The following is a 17151-nucleotide window of genomic DNA, read 5'->3' as shown; positions in this document are numbered from 1 at the left end:
TAAGGGTCCAGTCCCCAGGGAAGAATTCTCCATAGGGAAGAAGTTTCTAGCTGCTGCTCAGGACAGGAGTTCATTTGGGCCCTGCAAGATGAGCTCTTTCCATGGATGGACGTGCAGTGGCTTGTCCTGGTGGGTGTGGTGGGTTCTACCACTGTACTGGAAAGTCACAGATGGTTTTCCACAGCTTTCCTGCCCTGGACACTTTGCCTGCTGCTTGATGTAGGTCTGGAAAGAGACTCCAAGCAGCCTGACCTCACTGGTGTATTCCCAGGTGTATTCCCAGGCTGTTGGGCTCACCTGTTTCTGTGAGAGACTTTCCTGGAGCACCTTGCAGTGGCTATGAAGTGTCTCCATGGCAGATGGAGGGATGCACCAAGGAGGCTTCATAGCTTTGGGAGTTGAGTCTTTAAAGGAGGGCTTCAAAGAGAGGTGATAATATCACTCCTGGGCATCATGCAGCTGGAGACCCCTCAAGTGACCACCTCAGTGATGCTGTGGTGCCACCTTCTGAGCATCCCTTGCTGTTGCTGTCACTCCCTTTATCCAGAAAGAGTTAAAATTACTTTTTAGTGCTACGGCTTTTCTATTTTGAAGCTGGGCAACCTGGTTTTATTTAATGTCATCCCTCAGCTGCTGGGAAGTTTTCCTCCTCTACTCACCCTACACACACTTTCTCTGCTGTAACTTATCACTTCTTACTTTTTTTTCTGTTTTGTCCTGCTCACTCCATCCATTTAAAAGCTCGTCTTCATCTACTGGAGCAGAAGATGCACTGGATACTGTTCTGTGAATTTATAGCAGTTCTTCCATGGCCCTTTTCCCTGGACAAGGCCAGGTTTGGCTTGTACAGGCTGTTGGCTTTCAGTATGTAAACAAATTCACAGTTTGAAATATAGGAAAAATATACTGTTGGCAGGAGAAGAGGGAACTTTGTATGTTTGAAGTTCTACCTAAATGAAGTCCTTAACTACTGTTAAACTTGAAACATTGTGGTTCACACCTGTGTTTAAACGTGTCTCTCTCATCCAAGCCAGGTTGGATGGGGCTTGGAGCAACCTGGGCTAGTGGAAGATGTCCCTGCCCATGGCAGGGGGTGGAATGAGATGGGCTTTAAGGTCCCTTCCAACCCAAACCATCCTATGATCCTGTAATCCTATGATTTCTATGGAAACAAGTGCTGGAAGAGTTTGCAGGAGTATCAGGGTTGTGTTGAATGGGGAAGGGGAGGATGTTGCTTTTTGCTGTTAGGATGGGAAATGGGAATGCAATAATGAGCTACTTATTTATTTATTTATTTATTTTGGTGTTGCTGAAGTTTAATGATCTTGTTGCTACAGCCAAAGCTCAGTCACACATTTAGCAAACATCACCAGGAGTTTACACAGCTCCAGGTGGCTGTTTACACTGGGTGAAGATCTGCAGCCTGAACAGCACCAAGTAACTTTAGTAACACCAAGAGCCTGAGAGAGAAGAAATCTGCATCTTCTCAAGATAGAGAGGAGATCTGATGGAGGGATCTGCTGCTCGGTGGGATAATTAATGGATAATTAATGCTCTGACTCCCTGAATGTCTTCTACTCTTTGCTGAATGAACATTGGCCTTGGTGAGCAGGATACTGTGGTTTCTCTGGAAGCTCCAAAGATTGCATCAAAGTACCATGAATCCCAGTTGGAGGTGACATGGGACAGCTTTCCTATGGATGTGTGAAAGCCCTGGGAGCTGCACTTACACCCCAGGAATGATAAGGACATGTAATGTTAGCACATTTGCCTGGCAGGCGGGAGCAGCACGAGGGGCCACCTGCACACGATGACACGAGCCCTCAAGGTGCCCCTCTTTGAGGGCAACAGGGGTCACCAGCCTGTCACTGAGGTGGTGAGGAAAATTCCCTGTCTGCCCATCCAGGAGCCCCTCTAGCAGTCACACTCACACCACCTGAACTGGGACCGAAGCCCCTTCCCAAGGGGCAGCTCCAGTGACCCCACCTGACTCCCCACACACCCCACACCACTCCCCAGTCACACTTGGTTTCCTCACCAGCTCCGCCCCAGGTTTCCCACGGCAGAGTCTCAGAGATCCGGATGCTTAAAATAATTTGATCCCAGTGCAACAACAGAACAACAGCTTCCAGCTGGTGCCTCTGGGAAGGGACCCTGACCGAAGGACACCCTGGGCTTTTATACCCTCACAGTCTGAGTGTTGTTGGCTCCTGCTGTGCCTCTGAGTGCCCCTCACCCCGTCCCTGTGGCCTCCCACTGGGGAGGGCCCTTGGCCCCAGCTCAGGGACTGCCCAAGTGGTTCCTGGATGGTCAGGCAGGGAAGTGTCCTCAGCAGAGGCACCAATCCCATTGCCCTGACACACATCACAGATACAAAAGAAGTAGTAAAACCACCCGGCAGGTACCTGGACTTCTGCCTGTGCGTGTTTTGTGGGCAGAAAGCTGGATGGACAAGGTGGAGCGCCTGGCAAGGTGATCAGAGACCCTCCGGTGCCAGGGGCCACCTTCTGCTTTGGCTTTGAAATTCTCTTTAGGGGGAGAAATACTGATTTTGAATGTTCACCTTCTGAAAACCCGGCCACCATGTGTCTTCTTTTTTTGTTTTATTCAGGTTTAAAGTGGTGTCTTTTCAGTGGCAGTTTCCTTTCTCATATAATCTTTTTATTTATTTATTTATTTTGGGTTAATAAGAGCTGTGAAAATATTTAAACAGTAGGAAGGATTGGCTCCCTAATCCTGGGGGATTTAAAAGGCTGACTGCCAGTAAGAATTCAGCATTGTCTTTTGTTATCAGGCTCCCTGATGAACGAAGGATTACAAGATTTCTACTGCCTTCCCGTTAGTCCACTGAAGTACTGCCCTTTTTCTTCCTGTATGTCATTGAATCACTGGTTTGGAAGGGACCTTAAAGATCATCTTGTTCCACTCCCTGCCATGAGCAGGGACACCTTCCACTAGCCCAGGTTGCTCCAAGCTGGCCTTGGACACTTCCAGGGATGGGGCAGCCACAGCTTCTCTGGGCAACCTGTGCCAGGGCCTCCCCACCCTCACAGCCAGGAATTCCTTCCTAACCACCCTGTCATAATTCACATTGAAGTGCTCAGCACTTTGTTCCTTTCTGGGCATTGGCATAGTTATAACTTTGGGATTGTCCATATTTCTATTCACAGGATTTTCCTGGAGACCTCTCGGTCCTGCTGCTGCCTCGTTCTTTGTCCAGTCTTTGTCACCCTCACCAATCAGCAGTTCTAATCAGCCAACCAACAGGGAAAAAGAAGTCAAATTCCACCATTGTCTTTTACCATCATAAAGTTAAGCTCATCTCTTTCACTTACAGGTAAGAAATGAGTGTCTTTATCCTTCTTTTACTGATTTTTCAAAAAGGAAGTCAACGTTTACTCAGAGGGAACGGAGAAGTGGGCACTTTTCAGCTTATTCCGGGAAAGCAAACGGGCAGATATTTCCTCTTGGCTCACTGTGGTCCCAGTTTCTCCCTTTTTGGCCACGCCCAGGTCAGACCCAGCTCATTTCTGCCCTGGTGCAGGTGTATAAAGGCCTGGCTTGTTTCCCAACCCTGCCAGTGCTGCAGAGATGGCAGGTAGGATCAATACCTTTTCATTTTATATCTGTATCTGATATTTCTGGTGTGGATATTGGTGCATTCCAGGGCTCCATCTCCCAAGGAGATGGGAGGCAGAGTAGAGCATTAGGAGCTGCTGGTCCTTCATAATTGCTTCTTCCCTGATATTTATTTAATTTATTGGGAGAAGTGAGCAAAGACAGCTTTCCTGCCTCGTGCAGCAGCACCCTGCAATATCAAATTGCAAGGAATAAGCAGCTATCAATAATCCCCAGGAAGATGGTTGAAGAATTTCCACAAAAAAATATATAAGATAACCTTCCCCACTGCGAGAAAATCGTTAGTTCTTCTGAATTTTGTTTGTCTTCCCTGTTCCAAACAGCTAAAATGTTGACTGAGTTACTTAAACTAGATCTAATGGCAATGTTCTGGCTAAAAATCCCCTTTGAGGGAAGGCACTGGTGAGAGACACTGAGGAGGACAGATTTCTGGTGTTTATGGGGGAAAGGAATAGAGACAAATTTCAGGGAGCAGCAGGAAGGCTGAGAGGGGAGATTGGAGGCTGGAAGACTGGTGATAGATGTGGCAACTTTTGTTCATTAGCAAGACAGAGGGGACAGAGAGGGATGTGTGGGATCAACCTCCTTTCCACCAGCCACTTGTGGACATTCCCAAAGTCAGGCCAGCAGGACACTTCCCTCTTCTATCACACCTTCCCAACATTCTCCATCACTGAAGCTGGACTGTACTTGGCTGCCTCCTCCTTGGCAGCTCCTCAGCCCAGTTTCCTGAGGATCCCACATCCCAGGGATGTCCTTGTGTGCTGCCAACACCTCTGTAGGTCCTGCTGACGGAGCTGGATTTTATTCCTGAATCCTGAAAGAGATACTCAAACCAAACCTCTCCTGATGCTTCAGTGAAGCCCTGCCCATCCAGAGGATTTGTGTTGCATTTCTCTCCAGGCATAAACCCAAGAATGACTCTCTTAGGATCCATCATCACCCTCTGCTTGGTCGGGGCCATGGACTCCTCACTGAATGGTGAGTTTGTGTTTGTCCTTTGGCTGCTACTGCGCTGGGAAGGGTGTGAATGGAAACTCAGCCCGAGTTCCCAGTGAGATACAGCCCCAATAAAAAACTGCAGTATCCTGGAGATTGACCCACTGACACTGAAGTCAATACCTCAGAAATTTCCCAAAGAAAATTCCCGATTTAACCAACAGCTTTTCCAAGCATATTATCATCCTTTAGTGACAAGGGTCATGGCTCAGAGATCATATTTTTGGCTTCTTGTGTGCATGTATTATTTCCTGTGAGAAGGGAAGAATAGCTGGGGAAGGGGCTGGAGCAGCTGAGGGAGCTGGGGGGGCTCAGTCTGGGGAAAAGGAGGCTCAGGGGGGACCTTCTGGTTCTGCAACTCCCTGACAGGAGGGGGGAACCGGGGGGGGGTCAGGCTCTGCTCCCATGGAATGAGGGACAGGATGAGAGGAAATGACCTCAAGTTGTGCCAGGGAAGGTTTAGGTTGGATATGAGGGACGATTTCTTCATGGAAAGCATTGGAACAGTCTGCCCTGGGCAGTGGTGGAGTCACCATCCCTGGAAGTGCTCAAAAAGCCTGTAGATGTGACACTAGTGGTGGCCTTGGCAGTGCTGGGTTAAGAGTTGGACTCCATGGTCTCAGAGGTCTTTTCCAGCCTTACAGAGTCTAGGCTTCTAGTAGCTTCAGGAAAAAAAGGATGAAAAATAGCTCCCTAAAAGCCTCCAAAAGCCACCAGAAACAAAGACTGTGACCGTCAGGATCTCAGCAATGAGACAGACGAGCAGGAGAACCACAGATAAGGGTGTGCAGGTGTCACTGAACACCCCGTGGGAGCGGCGTGGGAGGTGGATCAGAGCATCACAACACCCAGCAAAGGTGTGGGAGCTGCTGCTCCTGGGGTACATTACACGGTACCCTCAAGTTCTGCTTTTTCTTCTCTTTTTTTTCCTGAGCAGAGGTCTCAGAGGTGCTGTCAGACTCGTCTCTTCTGAGCATCATGAGTGAGGCCAGGCAGCTGGTGGACACAGCATATTTACAGGCCCGAAGGAGGTGAGTCCCTTTTGCACGAGAGCCCCCATATTACAAGGAAATAGGATCAAATATATGTGTGTTTCTTCTCTTTTCCAAAGCATATTTCTTATGGAGAAGCCTTTGTTCCAGGGCTCTCCTTGGCATAGTAGGAGGGATCCTTTTGCCCAGTTTGGCTGCATTCTGGTGTTCTGTCTCAGTCTCAGGGCCACCCATCATCCCCCTCAGTTATTACTTCCTCATCTAGACCACCATGGGCACCTCTCACTAGTCCATAGTGGAATGGACATTCCAGACACGTGAGTCCTCTCCTGGCTGCTGGAGTTCTACCCCTCTCCAGAAGGACCACAACTGTGCAGATGGGCATCTTGTCACAAATAAGTGTCATAAAAAGTCAGACCCCAGGTATCTTCTGTGTATTGTCCCAAAGGGCTGCTTCCAGGCAGCAGGATGGTTTGGGAAGGACCATCTCTCCACCCACCCTATGGAAGTAGCAAGACAAAGCCATGGGACCAGGAAGAGATGGAACAGGAACGAGGTTGTCCCTCTGCTCACAGAACACACCTTGCGACACACTTAATGTGAAGGCTTATCCAGTCACAGTTCATTGGTCTGGATTTCCACTTGATATAACAAAATTTATTGTGACAAGGCAGTAATGCAGGCTCAGAGTTGGGCATCACAGTGGTTTGTTTGCCCAGATTGCCTGAGCTGACGTGCTGATGCACAGACAGTTTGTCCCATGTGGGCAGAGCCTGCCTGTGACCCAGCAGTGCTGTCACGACTAATTACACCCAGCCCAGCCTGACAAAGGAGGTCTGATTTCAGAGAAGGCACTTCATGGGACTCTTTTATGTTCAGCTTAATGAAAAAACTGGAGGAAAAGCTTGCCAATCCAATGGATTTCCTGAAGCACCTTAAGGACCCTGTGGGAAGAACCAGATCTGCAGTCCGGGCTGCTGATTACATGGAAACTACTTTGAAACTCCTCAAAAGGAAACTGCATCTCTCTGCGGAGCAGAGATTCAATGTCACAGGTAAGGTGGTTTAAACCAAAATGTTTTACAAACAGCTGGGGGCAGAAAATGTGCCACAGCAGGAGTGTCAGGGAGCAGCTCTGCCATGACCTGAATAACTGGGGATAAAAACCTTCCCCTCGACAGCCCCGGGGGGAATAGAGGCAGAGCAGAGCCCTGGGTGTTTTATTCATCATCTTTGGCATCATCTCCTATCTTTGATGATAAAAACAGGCTCACAATAAGTGTGATAAAGCTGGGACAAAACCCTCTGACTGCCAGGAGACTCTGACCACTGAGAGCCACCCATGTTTCACTTCTGGCCCTCACACCTGGGTTGTACCACTCTCCAAACTCATCGTTTTGCTCCCAGCCTAGGATAAACCCTTGCTGGTGATGGTGCTCCCCATATTCCCCTGGAAAGTTGTTCCATGCCTACCCAGTTTCCCTAGTCCAGAGGTGAAAGCTGATCCACAAAAGGGTTTAGGCTCCGAATTAACAATTCAAACCCAGATGTTGGATACCTACAGCTCTGACTCAGCTGATTCGAATGTTCATCTGCAACACCAAGAAGCTAAAACAACAAAAAAAGAGTGGGATCAGATGTTACTTTCCATGGTTCCTCTTGCAGACCTGCTAAGCAGAAAACAGAAGGAGATGATTTTCAGAGGCACTGGTTGTTACTCTCAGACTCGTCCCATTAAATGCCCAAAGCAGGATATTTATCGGACCATCACCGGGGAGTGCAACAACAGGTGGGATTTGTGTGTGGACAAGGAGGGTCTTAAATCTGTACTCTGACCCAGGGCAGGTGGCTTAAGATCATCTGTGAAAGGGCAAGAAGGGTGCCCGCTGCTGATGGCCCTGCTGTGAAGCTGATTTTGTGGGGGACAGAGATGCTACAGAGATTTAAATGCCAAGTAAAATTAATGTAGAAATAAATGCCAAATAAAATTAATATAACGGTATGAGGAATGGGGTTTTTTTTAATATCAAAAAGGTTCATTTTCCCCTGCAGTAATTAATATTGGTATAATTTGCTTCTTAGTGTTTTCCTGCTCTCACGTGTGTGACCAGAGTGATCAGACACGGAGTAAAGGGCTGTGAAACATTAGTCTGTACAAACCTTTTGTGTCTGAAATGATAACAGTGTTTGCTTTCCCGGTGATGCTGCAGAAGACATCCTCACCTGGGGTCCTCCAACCGAGGGTTTGCCCGCTGGCTCCCGGCAGTGTACGAGGACGGAGTGTCTGTTCCCAGAGGAGCAAGTGAAGGAAGGCAGTACAATGGATTCCCACTCCCCCTGGTGAGACCCTTACCCTAATCCAGCTCTCAGGATGGACACTGCCCTCACTGCACCCATCTGAAGGGAAACAGTGGCAACATCTGGAGTGGGAACTGTTGATTTTTGATCTCAGGAGCTGCTCTGAGGCTGGTTTTCTACAACTGAGCTATGGCTTGGGGTGATATTTTTTGTTGGAGACAGACGTGGGCAAAAAGGTTGGGAACAGTTCACCAAGTGCACATCCCAGGGATTGCTGCAGGCAGCACCTGCAGCTCAGGTACACCAGGACACTTGTACAAACCACAAGGGGTGTTCCTCAGCCATCTCCTTGACTTCCTGGATGTGTGCACGAGGAAGTTTCAGCCATAACAGACTTTCCACGAAACCAGGTTTGGCTGAAGGACTGCGGAGTTAAGACGGTTCCTACTTATAACACGTGCTTGGATAGAGCTGGGAATGACATGGATCTGTTCAATGCCATAATTAACTCTCATGAGCTTATTCTAAGATCACCTCGTGCATGATCTACAGCTACCAGAAAGGAGGTCGTGGAGAGGTGGGGGTTGGCCTCTTCTCCCAGGTAACAAGTGACAGGACAAGGGGAAATGACCTCAAGTTGCACCAGGGGAGGTTTAGGTTGGATATCAGGAAAAAATTCTTCACTGAAAGATTGGTTAAGCATTGGAACAGGATCCCCAGGGAGGTGGTGGAGTCACCATCTCTGGAAGTGTTCAAAAACCAGGCAGACATGGCACTTTGATAGGGTTTAGTGGGCATGGGGATACTTGGTCCAAGGTCGGACTTGATGGTCTTGGAGGTCTTTTCCAACCCAAGTGACTCTGATTCAGTGATTCTGTGGTCTCACAGTGTGTGTCTGAGGGGTGAATTCACCGTGGCAGAGACAGTCACACACATTTTCCCTCCTGCAGGTTCGGAAGGTGTCCAACGAAATCGCTCACACGGCAAACGAGAACGTCACTGCAGACCAGGAGCTCTCTCTGGTCTTCATGCACTGGGGCCAGTGGGTCAACCACGACATAGACTTGGCCCCTGCCAGCGGGGAAGGAGCCAGCCTGGAGCTCCTGTGCCACACCGACTGTGCCTTCAAACCCCCCTGTTTCCCCATTAAGGTACTGACCCTCCCTCCACCCCACGCTCTCCTGAGGCAACAGAAATAAAGGCACAGGACTTCCTGAGGCACCACTGTTAGACACCAGATCAGCAATTATTGGGTCAGAACCAGCTTGTGGGAGTGTGTGTTGAGGGGCTGTGTGGAGGGGGAAGGGATGGGTTCAACCTCAAGGAGGTGGGGTGGCTTCATGTCCCTCACGGCAGCCCCTGGAACCACATGGGGAAGCCCTGGAATAGCTGCCAGTCACAAACAGCCCCGGAAACTTGTAACACCCCACAGCTCCTGGAGCCCCTGACCCAGCTCAGATTGGCAGAGACAGTGAGGACACTGCCCCTCACCCTGCCCTGGAGCCACAGAGTGGCCATTGGTGCCCTGGGGGGTCTGGCCAGAGGCACCAGAGCAGATGAAACCAAAGGCACATGTTTGCCACATGTCCCTGCCACCTGGATGTGTGAGAGCTGGTCTGCCATGAGGTTCCAGTGGCAGCTTTATGATCTGCCTCTTCCTCTTTCTCCTTCTCTCTTCTTGCTCCCTCTACTTCTCTTTCCTTGCTCCTTCCTTGATGCTTTGGGTGGCTTGGAGCTGGAGGGGTTGGATTTTGACTTAAGTGTCGTGGAGGGACTGGATTCTGACTTTAATGTTGTGGATTAATAACATGTGCCGAGTCAGTATTGTGGTGGAACATTTTTTGCCCAACTTGTGTGGTGCCCCTTTGGACTTCTGCCAAGTTCCCCTGTCAATAAAAGACACCCCTTGGGAACAAGTCTGTGGCTTATTCTCTTAACCCTGTCTTGAGGTGTGAAAGAACCCTATATATATTTATATTTATATTTATATTTATATTTATATTTATATTTATATTTATATTTATATTTATATTTATATTTATATTCATATTTATATTTATATTTATATTTATATTTATAGTTATAGTTATAGTTATAGTTAGAGTTAGAGTTAGAGTTAGAGTTAGAGTTATATTTAAATTTATATTTACATTTTTATTTATATTATTGTTTATATTTATATTTACATATTGATATTTATATACTTGTATTTATATTTACATTAATATCTATATTTTATTTATTTATATTTGTATTATATTTATATTACATTTATATTTATTTATATTTATTTATATTTAGTTTATATTCATGTTTATGTTTATGTTTATGTTTATATTTTTATGTATAAAATTTACATATATTTATAATTTTTATATTTATATAAAAGTATACATATAAAAAGATATATATATATTTATATATATAAAAAATATATATTAAAGTAAGTCTCCTGGCTCAGCCACTTATGATTTTTTGTGTAGTTCCCCCCCGATGACCCACGGGTGGTGAGGCCCAACACCTGCATGCCCTTTGTCCAGTCGGCATCCGTGTGCAATCCCGGGGTGTTCTCCCGGGAGCAGCTCAACGCCGCCACCTCCTTCATCGATGCCAGCACCTTGTACAGCAGCGACGGCGCCCTGGCCAGGAGCCTGAGGAACCTCACCAGCCAGCTGGGCCTCATGGCCGTGAACCAGGATTTCACGGACGCGGGGCTGGAACTGCTGCCCTTTGAGAACGTGACAAAGAGCGTTTGTGTCCTCACCAACCCGGGCGCCAACATCCCCTGCTTTAAAGCAGGTAACAGTGCAGCTCTGGGGTGTGCCCTCAGTGTCTGAAGGGATCATCGTGGTCGGGTGGATGAGGTGCTTCAAGACTCGATTGTGTGAGGTGGAAGACAGGGGGCTGCCTCCCAAATTAAAAAGAGAAAAATCAAGCAATAATTGATTAATTAAAAGTAATATTGTTGTAATTTTCCAAACGTTACAAGAAAACCTCTTCCTTTTATAAAAGTCTTTTCAAAGGAGAATTTTTCCACAGAAATTTTCGATAGAATAACCACCAGTGCTTTAAACTTCTCAGGGACTTTTTTTTGTCCTACCTAGAATTCACCATCCATTAATTGGACGTCGGTTGTCAGCCTGAGAAAGTTGGGGCTGTTCAACCTGGAGAAGGGAAGGTTGTATGGAAACCTCTGCAGCCTTCCAAGATCTGAAGGGGCTACAAAGAAACTGGAGAGGGACTGTTTGCCAGAAACTAGAGGACAAGGAGTAATGGGTTCAAACAGAAAGAGGGGAAGTTAAGACTAGGTACACAGAAGAAATTCTTCCCTGTGGGGGTGGTGAGGGCCTGGCACGTGTTGCCCAGAGAATATTTGCATTTGTAGGGGACAAACGTGTGACTGAAAACCTGGGACTTTCTGCCATGCACACGATCTTTCTCCGAGAGCACAATCGCCTTGTCACGGAGCTGAGGGAATTAAATCCCCACTGGGATGGGGAAAAGCGGTACCAGGAGAGTCGAAAGATTGTGATTGCCATAAACCAGGTATGGTCACTGCAGGATGTTTAAACTTAGGAATGTGTTTTTCCCTCCAGGATTCTGCTTTGCGGAATCAGTGGAGTTTTTTGTGGGAGCTGGAAATTGTGAATAAGGATGGTCCATCTGAGACAGCATGGATACCCAGAGAGCTTTCTTATCCTTTATTTAATCAATTTACCAGCTATATATTATAGTTAATGTATCAATTATTTAGTAGATTTATTAATTCTGCATTTAAAAATAATTTTATTACATCATGCCACTGCTACATCTGTTTTTGTGAAGATCCTAATGAATTCTGCTCCAGAGAGTCCACATTCGTGCTCTGCGCTTGATTTTTATGGCATTTCTGCTACAGCTTCTGGCAACTTGCTCTGCTTTTGTGCTCTTTCAGATAATAACATACAGGGATTACCTCCCACTTCTGCTGGCTGAGGAGACCAGCAAGTGGATCCCTCAGTACCGTGGTTACGATGAGGAGGTGGATCCCACAGCCTCAAATGTTTTTTCCCTGGCTTTCCGATTCGGCCACACCTCGGTGCAGCCCTTTGTGTCCCGCTTAAATGAGAGTTTCCAGCCTTTGGGTTCCTTCTCCCATGTCCCTCTTCATCTGACCTTCTGTGCTACTTGGAGAATTATAATGGAAGGTAGGAATTGGGGGGGGGGGAAGGTGGGGACGGTCCTGGTCTGGTCCTGAGGCTCACGTGGAGGTCAGACAAAGAGTCACAGAATCATTAAGCCTGGAAAAGACCTCCAAGACCATCCAATCCAACCTTTGACCCATCCCCGCCTTGTCACCCAGCCCAGAGCACTGAGTGTCACATCCAGTCCTTCCTTGAATCGTTCCCAGCTCAGCGAGACCCGACAGAGTGAGTGTTGCACATCCATTGAGATGGTGCAGCTGCTCCTGTGCCAAATGTCAGCCACCAAAATTCAGGTCAATTAAAGCTATTATTATTATTATTATTATATTATATTATTATTACATCCCCCTCTAATTAGGAGGCATCTACAGAGGGTGATGCACCCCATTTAACTGAGCTAAGACACCTAAGACACCTAAGACATGGAGCTGTGGGGTCCTGCTATTACACAGCTGAGATCTCCCAACATGGGTTTTTCCAGGGAGGACAAATGTCTCTTCCAAAATAGATTAATTAATTAATCATGGAAAACTTACCAAAATACAGACATTCAGCCCATTTTCCTGTGTTTTAATCCCACTGTTTCCTTAATGGTTACGAAACAGACACAGGCAATCAGACATGAGTTGATTCTATCATTGCATTTAATGTTTTAATAAATATCTGTCAATTAATAGCAAATTATGAACAAAATCCGTTGCAAAACCTAAACCTTGACAGACCCCCATGTATCAGGACATGCTGGGGACTGGTGGGTTGAGGAGCAGAAGGAAAGGACTTGGAGATCCTGGAGGACAACAAGTGGATTTAGGGCTGTGGAAAGAAAGGCTGAGGAATGGGGAGGGATGAGGAATTTAGTTGCTGTGTGAGGCCTCATCTGCTGGCATATGCAGACATGCACAGATCCATACATGTGCCACTGTGAGGGGGGTGAGGCCCTGGCACAGGTTGCCCCATCCCTGGAAAGGTTCAAGGCCAGGCTGGATGGGGCTTGGAACAAGCTGGTCTAGTGGAAAGTGTCCCTGCTCATGGCAGGGGGTGGAACTCAACCATCTTGAAGGTCCCCTCCAACCCAAACCATTCTGTGGCTCTATGATTCCATAAACACACGTCGAGATGGAAATCTGGAGCTGGGAAAACCCCACCCAGCCCAAGTAAATTCTTCCAGCTGCACAAAAGGGACCACCCAAAGCTGCAACTTGGCACAAAAAGCCTTTCCTTGGTTCGCAATGGCTGCAGGAGGCGTCGACCCCCTGGTCCGGGGCATGGTGGTGGATCACGCGAAGAAGATGGAACAGAACCAGCTGATGGTGGAGGAGCTCCAGAACCACCTCTTTGAACAGCTGGAGGTCATGGGGCTGGATTTAGCAGCCATGAACATGCAACGGGGAAGAGACCACGGCCTGCCAGGTAAGGAAGCACAAATCCACCCCTCCTCTGAACAACACTATGTTTTCTTCTACTGTTTATAGCAGTTCTGTGAATGTATTGAGCTCTTCCCATGCCAGTGGAAAGAAAGAGTGCCTTGATTTGAGGGTGAAGGGTGGGTACACAGTCAAACTCAGGGAATAAAAGGTCTCTGCATTATAAAATTTTAAAGCAAAGACAAAAGGCTTGGAAATAAAATATGATAGTTTGGATAAAGTAATAAAGAGGGGGAGATACAGTGGTGTATTGCAAATTGGGGACACAGAAGGTACCAAGTGACCAAGTTCAGCTTTCACATGGCCTTAGACAGGCCACCAGTGCTTTGTTCTTTGCCCATCAGTGCTGATTTGGTGCCTCCTGACAGCCCTGGGCTCTGAGCAGAAGTGACTTCAGGTATGAGGTGCTGCAAAAGAACAGGTGCTCTTAGGTGAAGCACAACCGCTTCTTTCTAGGACTTTGACCGCAGAAATTTTGCCTCCCAGAGCTGCAAGGACTGGTGCACTCACCCTCAGCACTAGAGAGCTGTAACCAACAGGATGAACCTGTAGTCACAAGGACAACCCAAATTGTTAGTTTAGTGTGTAGATACAGAAAGGACCTTTGAAAACATTGTGACTTCCTAGCCAAGAGCAGCTTCCAGCTCCTTTAATGCCATGAGAAAAAGCAGACATTACTCGTGGGCCAAGGGGTCCTGAGCCAAGGCAGGTGGTGGGGCGATGGGGTGGTGGGTCCTGCTGAGCTGCTGCTCCTGCCCTTGCAGGTTACAACGCCTGGAGGGGCTTCTGTGGGCTCTCCCAACCCCAAACTGTGGAAGAATTCTCTGAGGTGCTTGGCAATCCCAAACTGGCCAAGAAGTTCCTGGATGTGTACGGGACAACGGACAACATCGACCTGTGGATCGGGGCAGTCGCAGAGCCCGTGGTTCCCCAGGGCAGGGTGGGACCCCTCCTGTCCTGCATCATTGGCACCCAGTTCAGGAACCTGGGGGATGGGGACAGGTGAGAGCCAATATTCCCTGGGGTATTTATCAGGGGGGAAAAAGCTGACATTAATCCAGCCCAGTGCTCCCAGCAAGGCTCACATCTTAGTTTTAGCCCAGTTGCCAAAGGACTCATTTTTGCAGCTCGTTCCTCCAGATCCATGAGGCTGAGGAGCAGCATCCCCAGACCACGGGGGATCTGCACTAATCTCTGCCTGAGGTGACATTTGCTCTCGGGGCACAAAGGGGAGGATAAATCACTGAATCCCAGCAGCCTGGAGATGCTGTGTGGAAGATCTGGCCACGCTGGAGACACCTCTTCCCAAAAGGCTGTGCCTTCTGCCTGGTGGATCAGGGTGGATCTGAGCAGAGACTCACCTTGGTCAGGTCCCGTCCTGGCAAGTAACCACAGACTATAAACTGCTTCTGAAAATATCCTTGCAGGTTCTGGTGGGAGAACCCAGGAGTTTTCACTCCACAACAGCTGCAAGCACTGACAAAAATCACACTGTCAAAGGTGTTCTGTGACAACACTCGTATCGGGAAGATACCCAGGGATGTGTTCAGGATCAACAGTTACCCTGAGGACTTCATCGACTGCCAGGAGATCGACGTGATCGACCTCTCACCCTGGAAAGATGAACCTGAAAGTGGCACAAAAGGTACCAGTGGTTTGAGGCCTGTCAAAAATAATAAATGCCCTACGATGTCTCCTCCATGCCTAAAAAATTAAAGGAATTTAGTTTCTGTGGTGACCCTGCCCCCAAAAAGATGACTGTCCATTCAGCTGCACTCAGACAGCACTGGAGGCAGAGGTGCTGTTGGCTGGGTCTCCATGTGATCCATCCCTTTCATCATCCTTTATTAACCTGCCTCTTCCTGTTCAAGTAGGTGGAAAATCCCTGAAAATCCAGTCTGTTTTGCCCCTTTTGAATGTGTCCTTCTCTAATAAATGCCAGGATAACCATAGTCTTACCTCACAGGAAGAGTGTCCATGAAAAAATCAACTGGAATTAGTCATCCTGATCCAAATTCTTACTCTGCTGCTCCAAGTCCCTGCCCTCCCCTTGCTTTCCCTAAAGTTTTAAAGCATTTTAAGGTACATCTAGAGTAGCTTTGACACTGTGTGGCCTCACACACCAGCAGTTTAACACACCCAGTCAGAGATGATGATGGGTCTTCATCTGAGAGATATGGACACTCACTGTGCCCTCCTACATTTACACCTCTGGCACAGGTCTCCCAGCTGAAAATGATGTGGAAGAACAGAGACTTGCAGAGTGGATTAGGTTTTTTTTCCTTCTGGAAACCCATTTATAGATGATGACAAACCCTGGGGATCCCTTGCTCTGTCCTTCTGCAAGGCACAGACCACGAAGCATCTACAGGCAGTTCCTGTGTTCAGTTTGAGAAAGTATTTGAGGGAAATGTTGTTTAAAACAGGTATTTGCACTTGATATAAAGGCTAAATTATGGTGACTAGGAACTGAATCCAACTTACCTTCTCTCCAAACAATATTGTCTCATTTCTTTTATTATCATAGTCTTATGATCACTAAAATGTGCTGAGCTGCTTTCTGTGGCTCTTTTATCAACAGTCCAGGAGGAAGTTGAAGTGTTTTCATAACCTGTTTTCATAACCCAGAGAGAGTGAAGTTCCAGGGTGTCAAAAGCAGCTACTAAAAGTTTAACCTTTTCAAGCACCAAGAAATTGCCCTCAAACCCCTCATCCTAAGGGCCCTCTGATATCACCTGTTGACAAGGCTGGAAGCACCTCGGCCTCAGAGCTGCAAGGATACAGGGATGACAAAAATGGGGGGGGGAAATAGTGTGCCCAGGAAGGGCTTTCTGCCTCTCAGCAGCTTTTCCTGCTTCATTGACAGGTTCTAGTCCTGCTGCTCAAACCAGTGTTGGAAACCCCTGATGGTGGCACTGAGCTGCTCCTGGGAAATTCCTGCCTGGCCATCAGGCTCCAGTGGCTGCTGTCGACTGACCCTCAGCATGTGGTTTCCCAGAGGGGAGCTCAAGGCTATGGCAACTGTTTTATTTCCTGTAACGTGATTTTAATACAATTTATTTCTAAAAACTTCCGGTAATGTAAGCCTCCAGATGGAAGGGCAAGGACGTGTTATTTTATGTTGCCCTAAAAAAAATTGATCCGAGGTTTTGTGACTCTCTAAAAACATAATTAAGACAAATTTTTTACTTTTCATCCTGAATGGGTGTCAAACCTGGAGGTTTGGCGTGCTTGCATTTCAAAATCAAATTCCTTTGCCTTTGTACCTGCTCAGAAATGATCAAGTTCATGTCATCTTTATCTAAACCTTCCTAATCTCGTTTTGCACAAGAGCAAAAGCTGTTTTGGCTGGTTTTGATCAGCAAGATCAAAAGTCTCTGAAGACACTGAAGTCTTGAAGCCTAGAGACAAATTTATTTAAATTCTACAGTGGACCTGTGTGGTTTGGGTGGTCTGGGCAGTAATAAAACCCATCCTGTGCATTCATCTCCATTTGGCATCAATGACAGGCTGGGGCAGAGTGGTTGGAAAGCTGGAAAAGGACCTGAGGTTGCTGCTCAGCAGAGGCTGAATGTGAGCCCAGGTGTGTCCAGGTGGGCAAAAAAGCCAAGGGCA

General features: G+C 47.4%; 1 protein-coding gene across 1 annotated transcript; it reads left to right on the top strand.

Annotated features, from left to right (window-relative positions):
* The first annotated feature begins 4532 nt into the window (after positions 1-4532).
* On the top strand, positions 4533-16475 carry LOC113978209 (myeloperoxidase-like). The gene is made up of 13 exons (XM_027704967.1): positions 4533-4620; positions 5576-5669; positions 6510-6685; positions 7296-7419; positions 7841-7970; positions 8879-9079; positions 10412-10727; positions 11314-11474; positions 11863-12115; positions 13352-13522; positions 14301-14538; positions 14964-15181; positions 16403-16475. Exons 1-13 carry the CDS (start codon positions 4557-4559, stop codon positions 16441-16443), a joined length of 2187 nt encoding a protein of 728 aa, XP_027560768.1. The 5' UTR covers positions 4533-4556; the 3' UTR covers positions 16444-16475.
* The last annotated feature ends 676 nt before the right edge of the window (positions 16476-17151 follow it).

Source organism: Neopelma chrysocephalum, unplaced genomic scaffold (genome assembly GCF_003984885.1).
Source record: "Neopelma chrysocephalum unplaced genomic scaffold, ASM398488v2 Primary Assembly neopelma1_299, whole genome shotgun sequence".
Lineage (NCBI taxonomy): Eukaryota > Metazoa > Chordata > Aves > Passeriformes > Pipridae > Neopelma > Neopelma chrysocephalum.
This window is presented reverse-complemented; position numbering and strand designations above follow the sequence as displayed.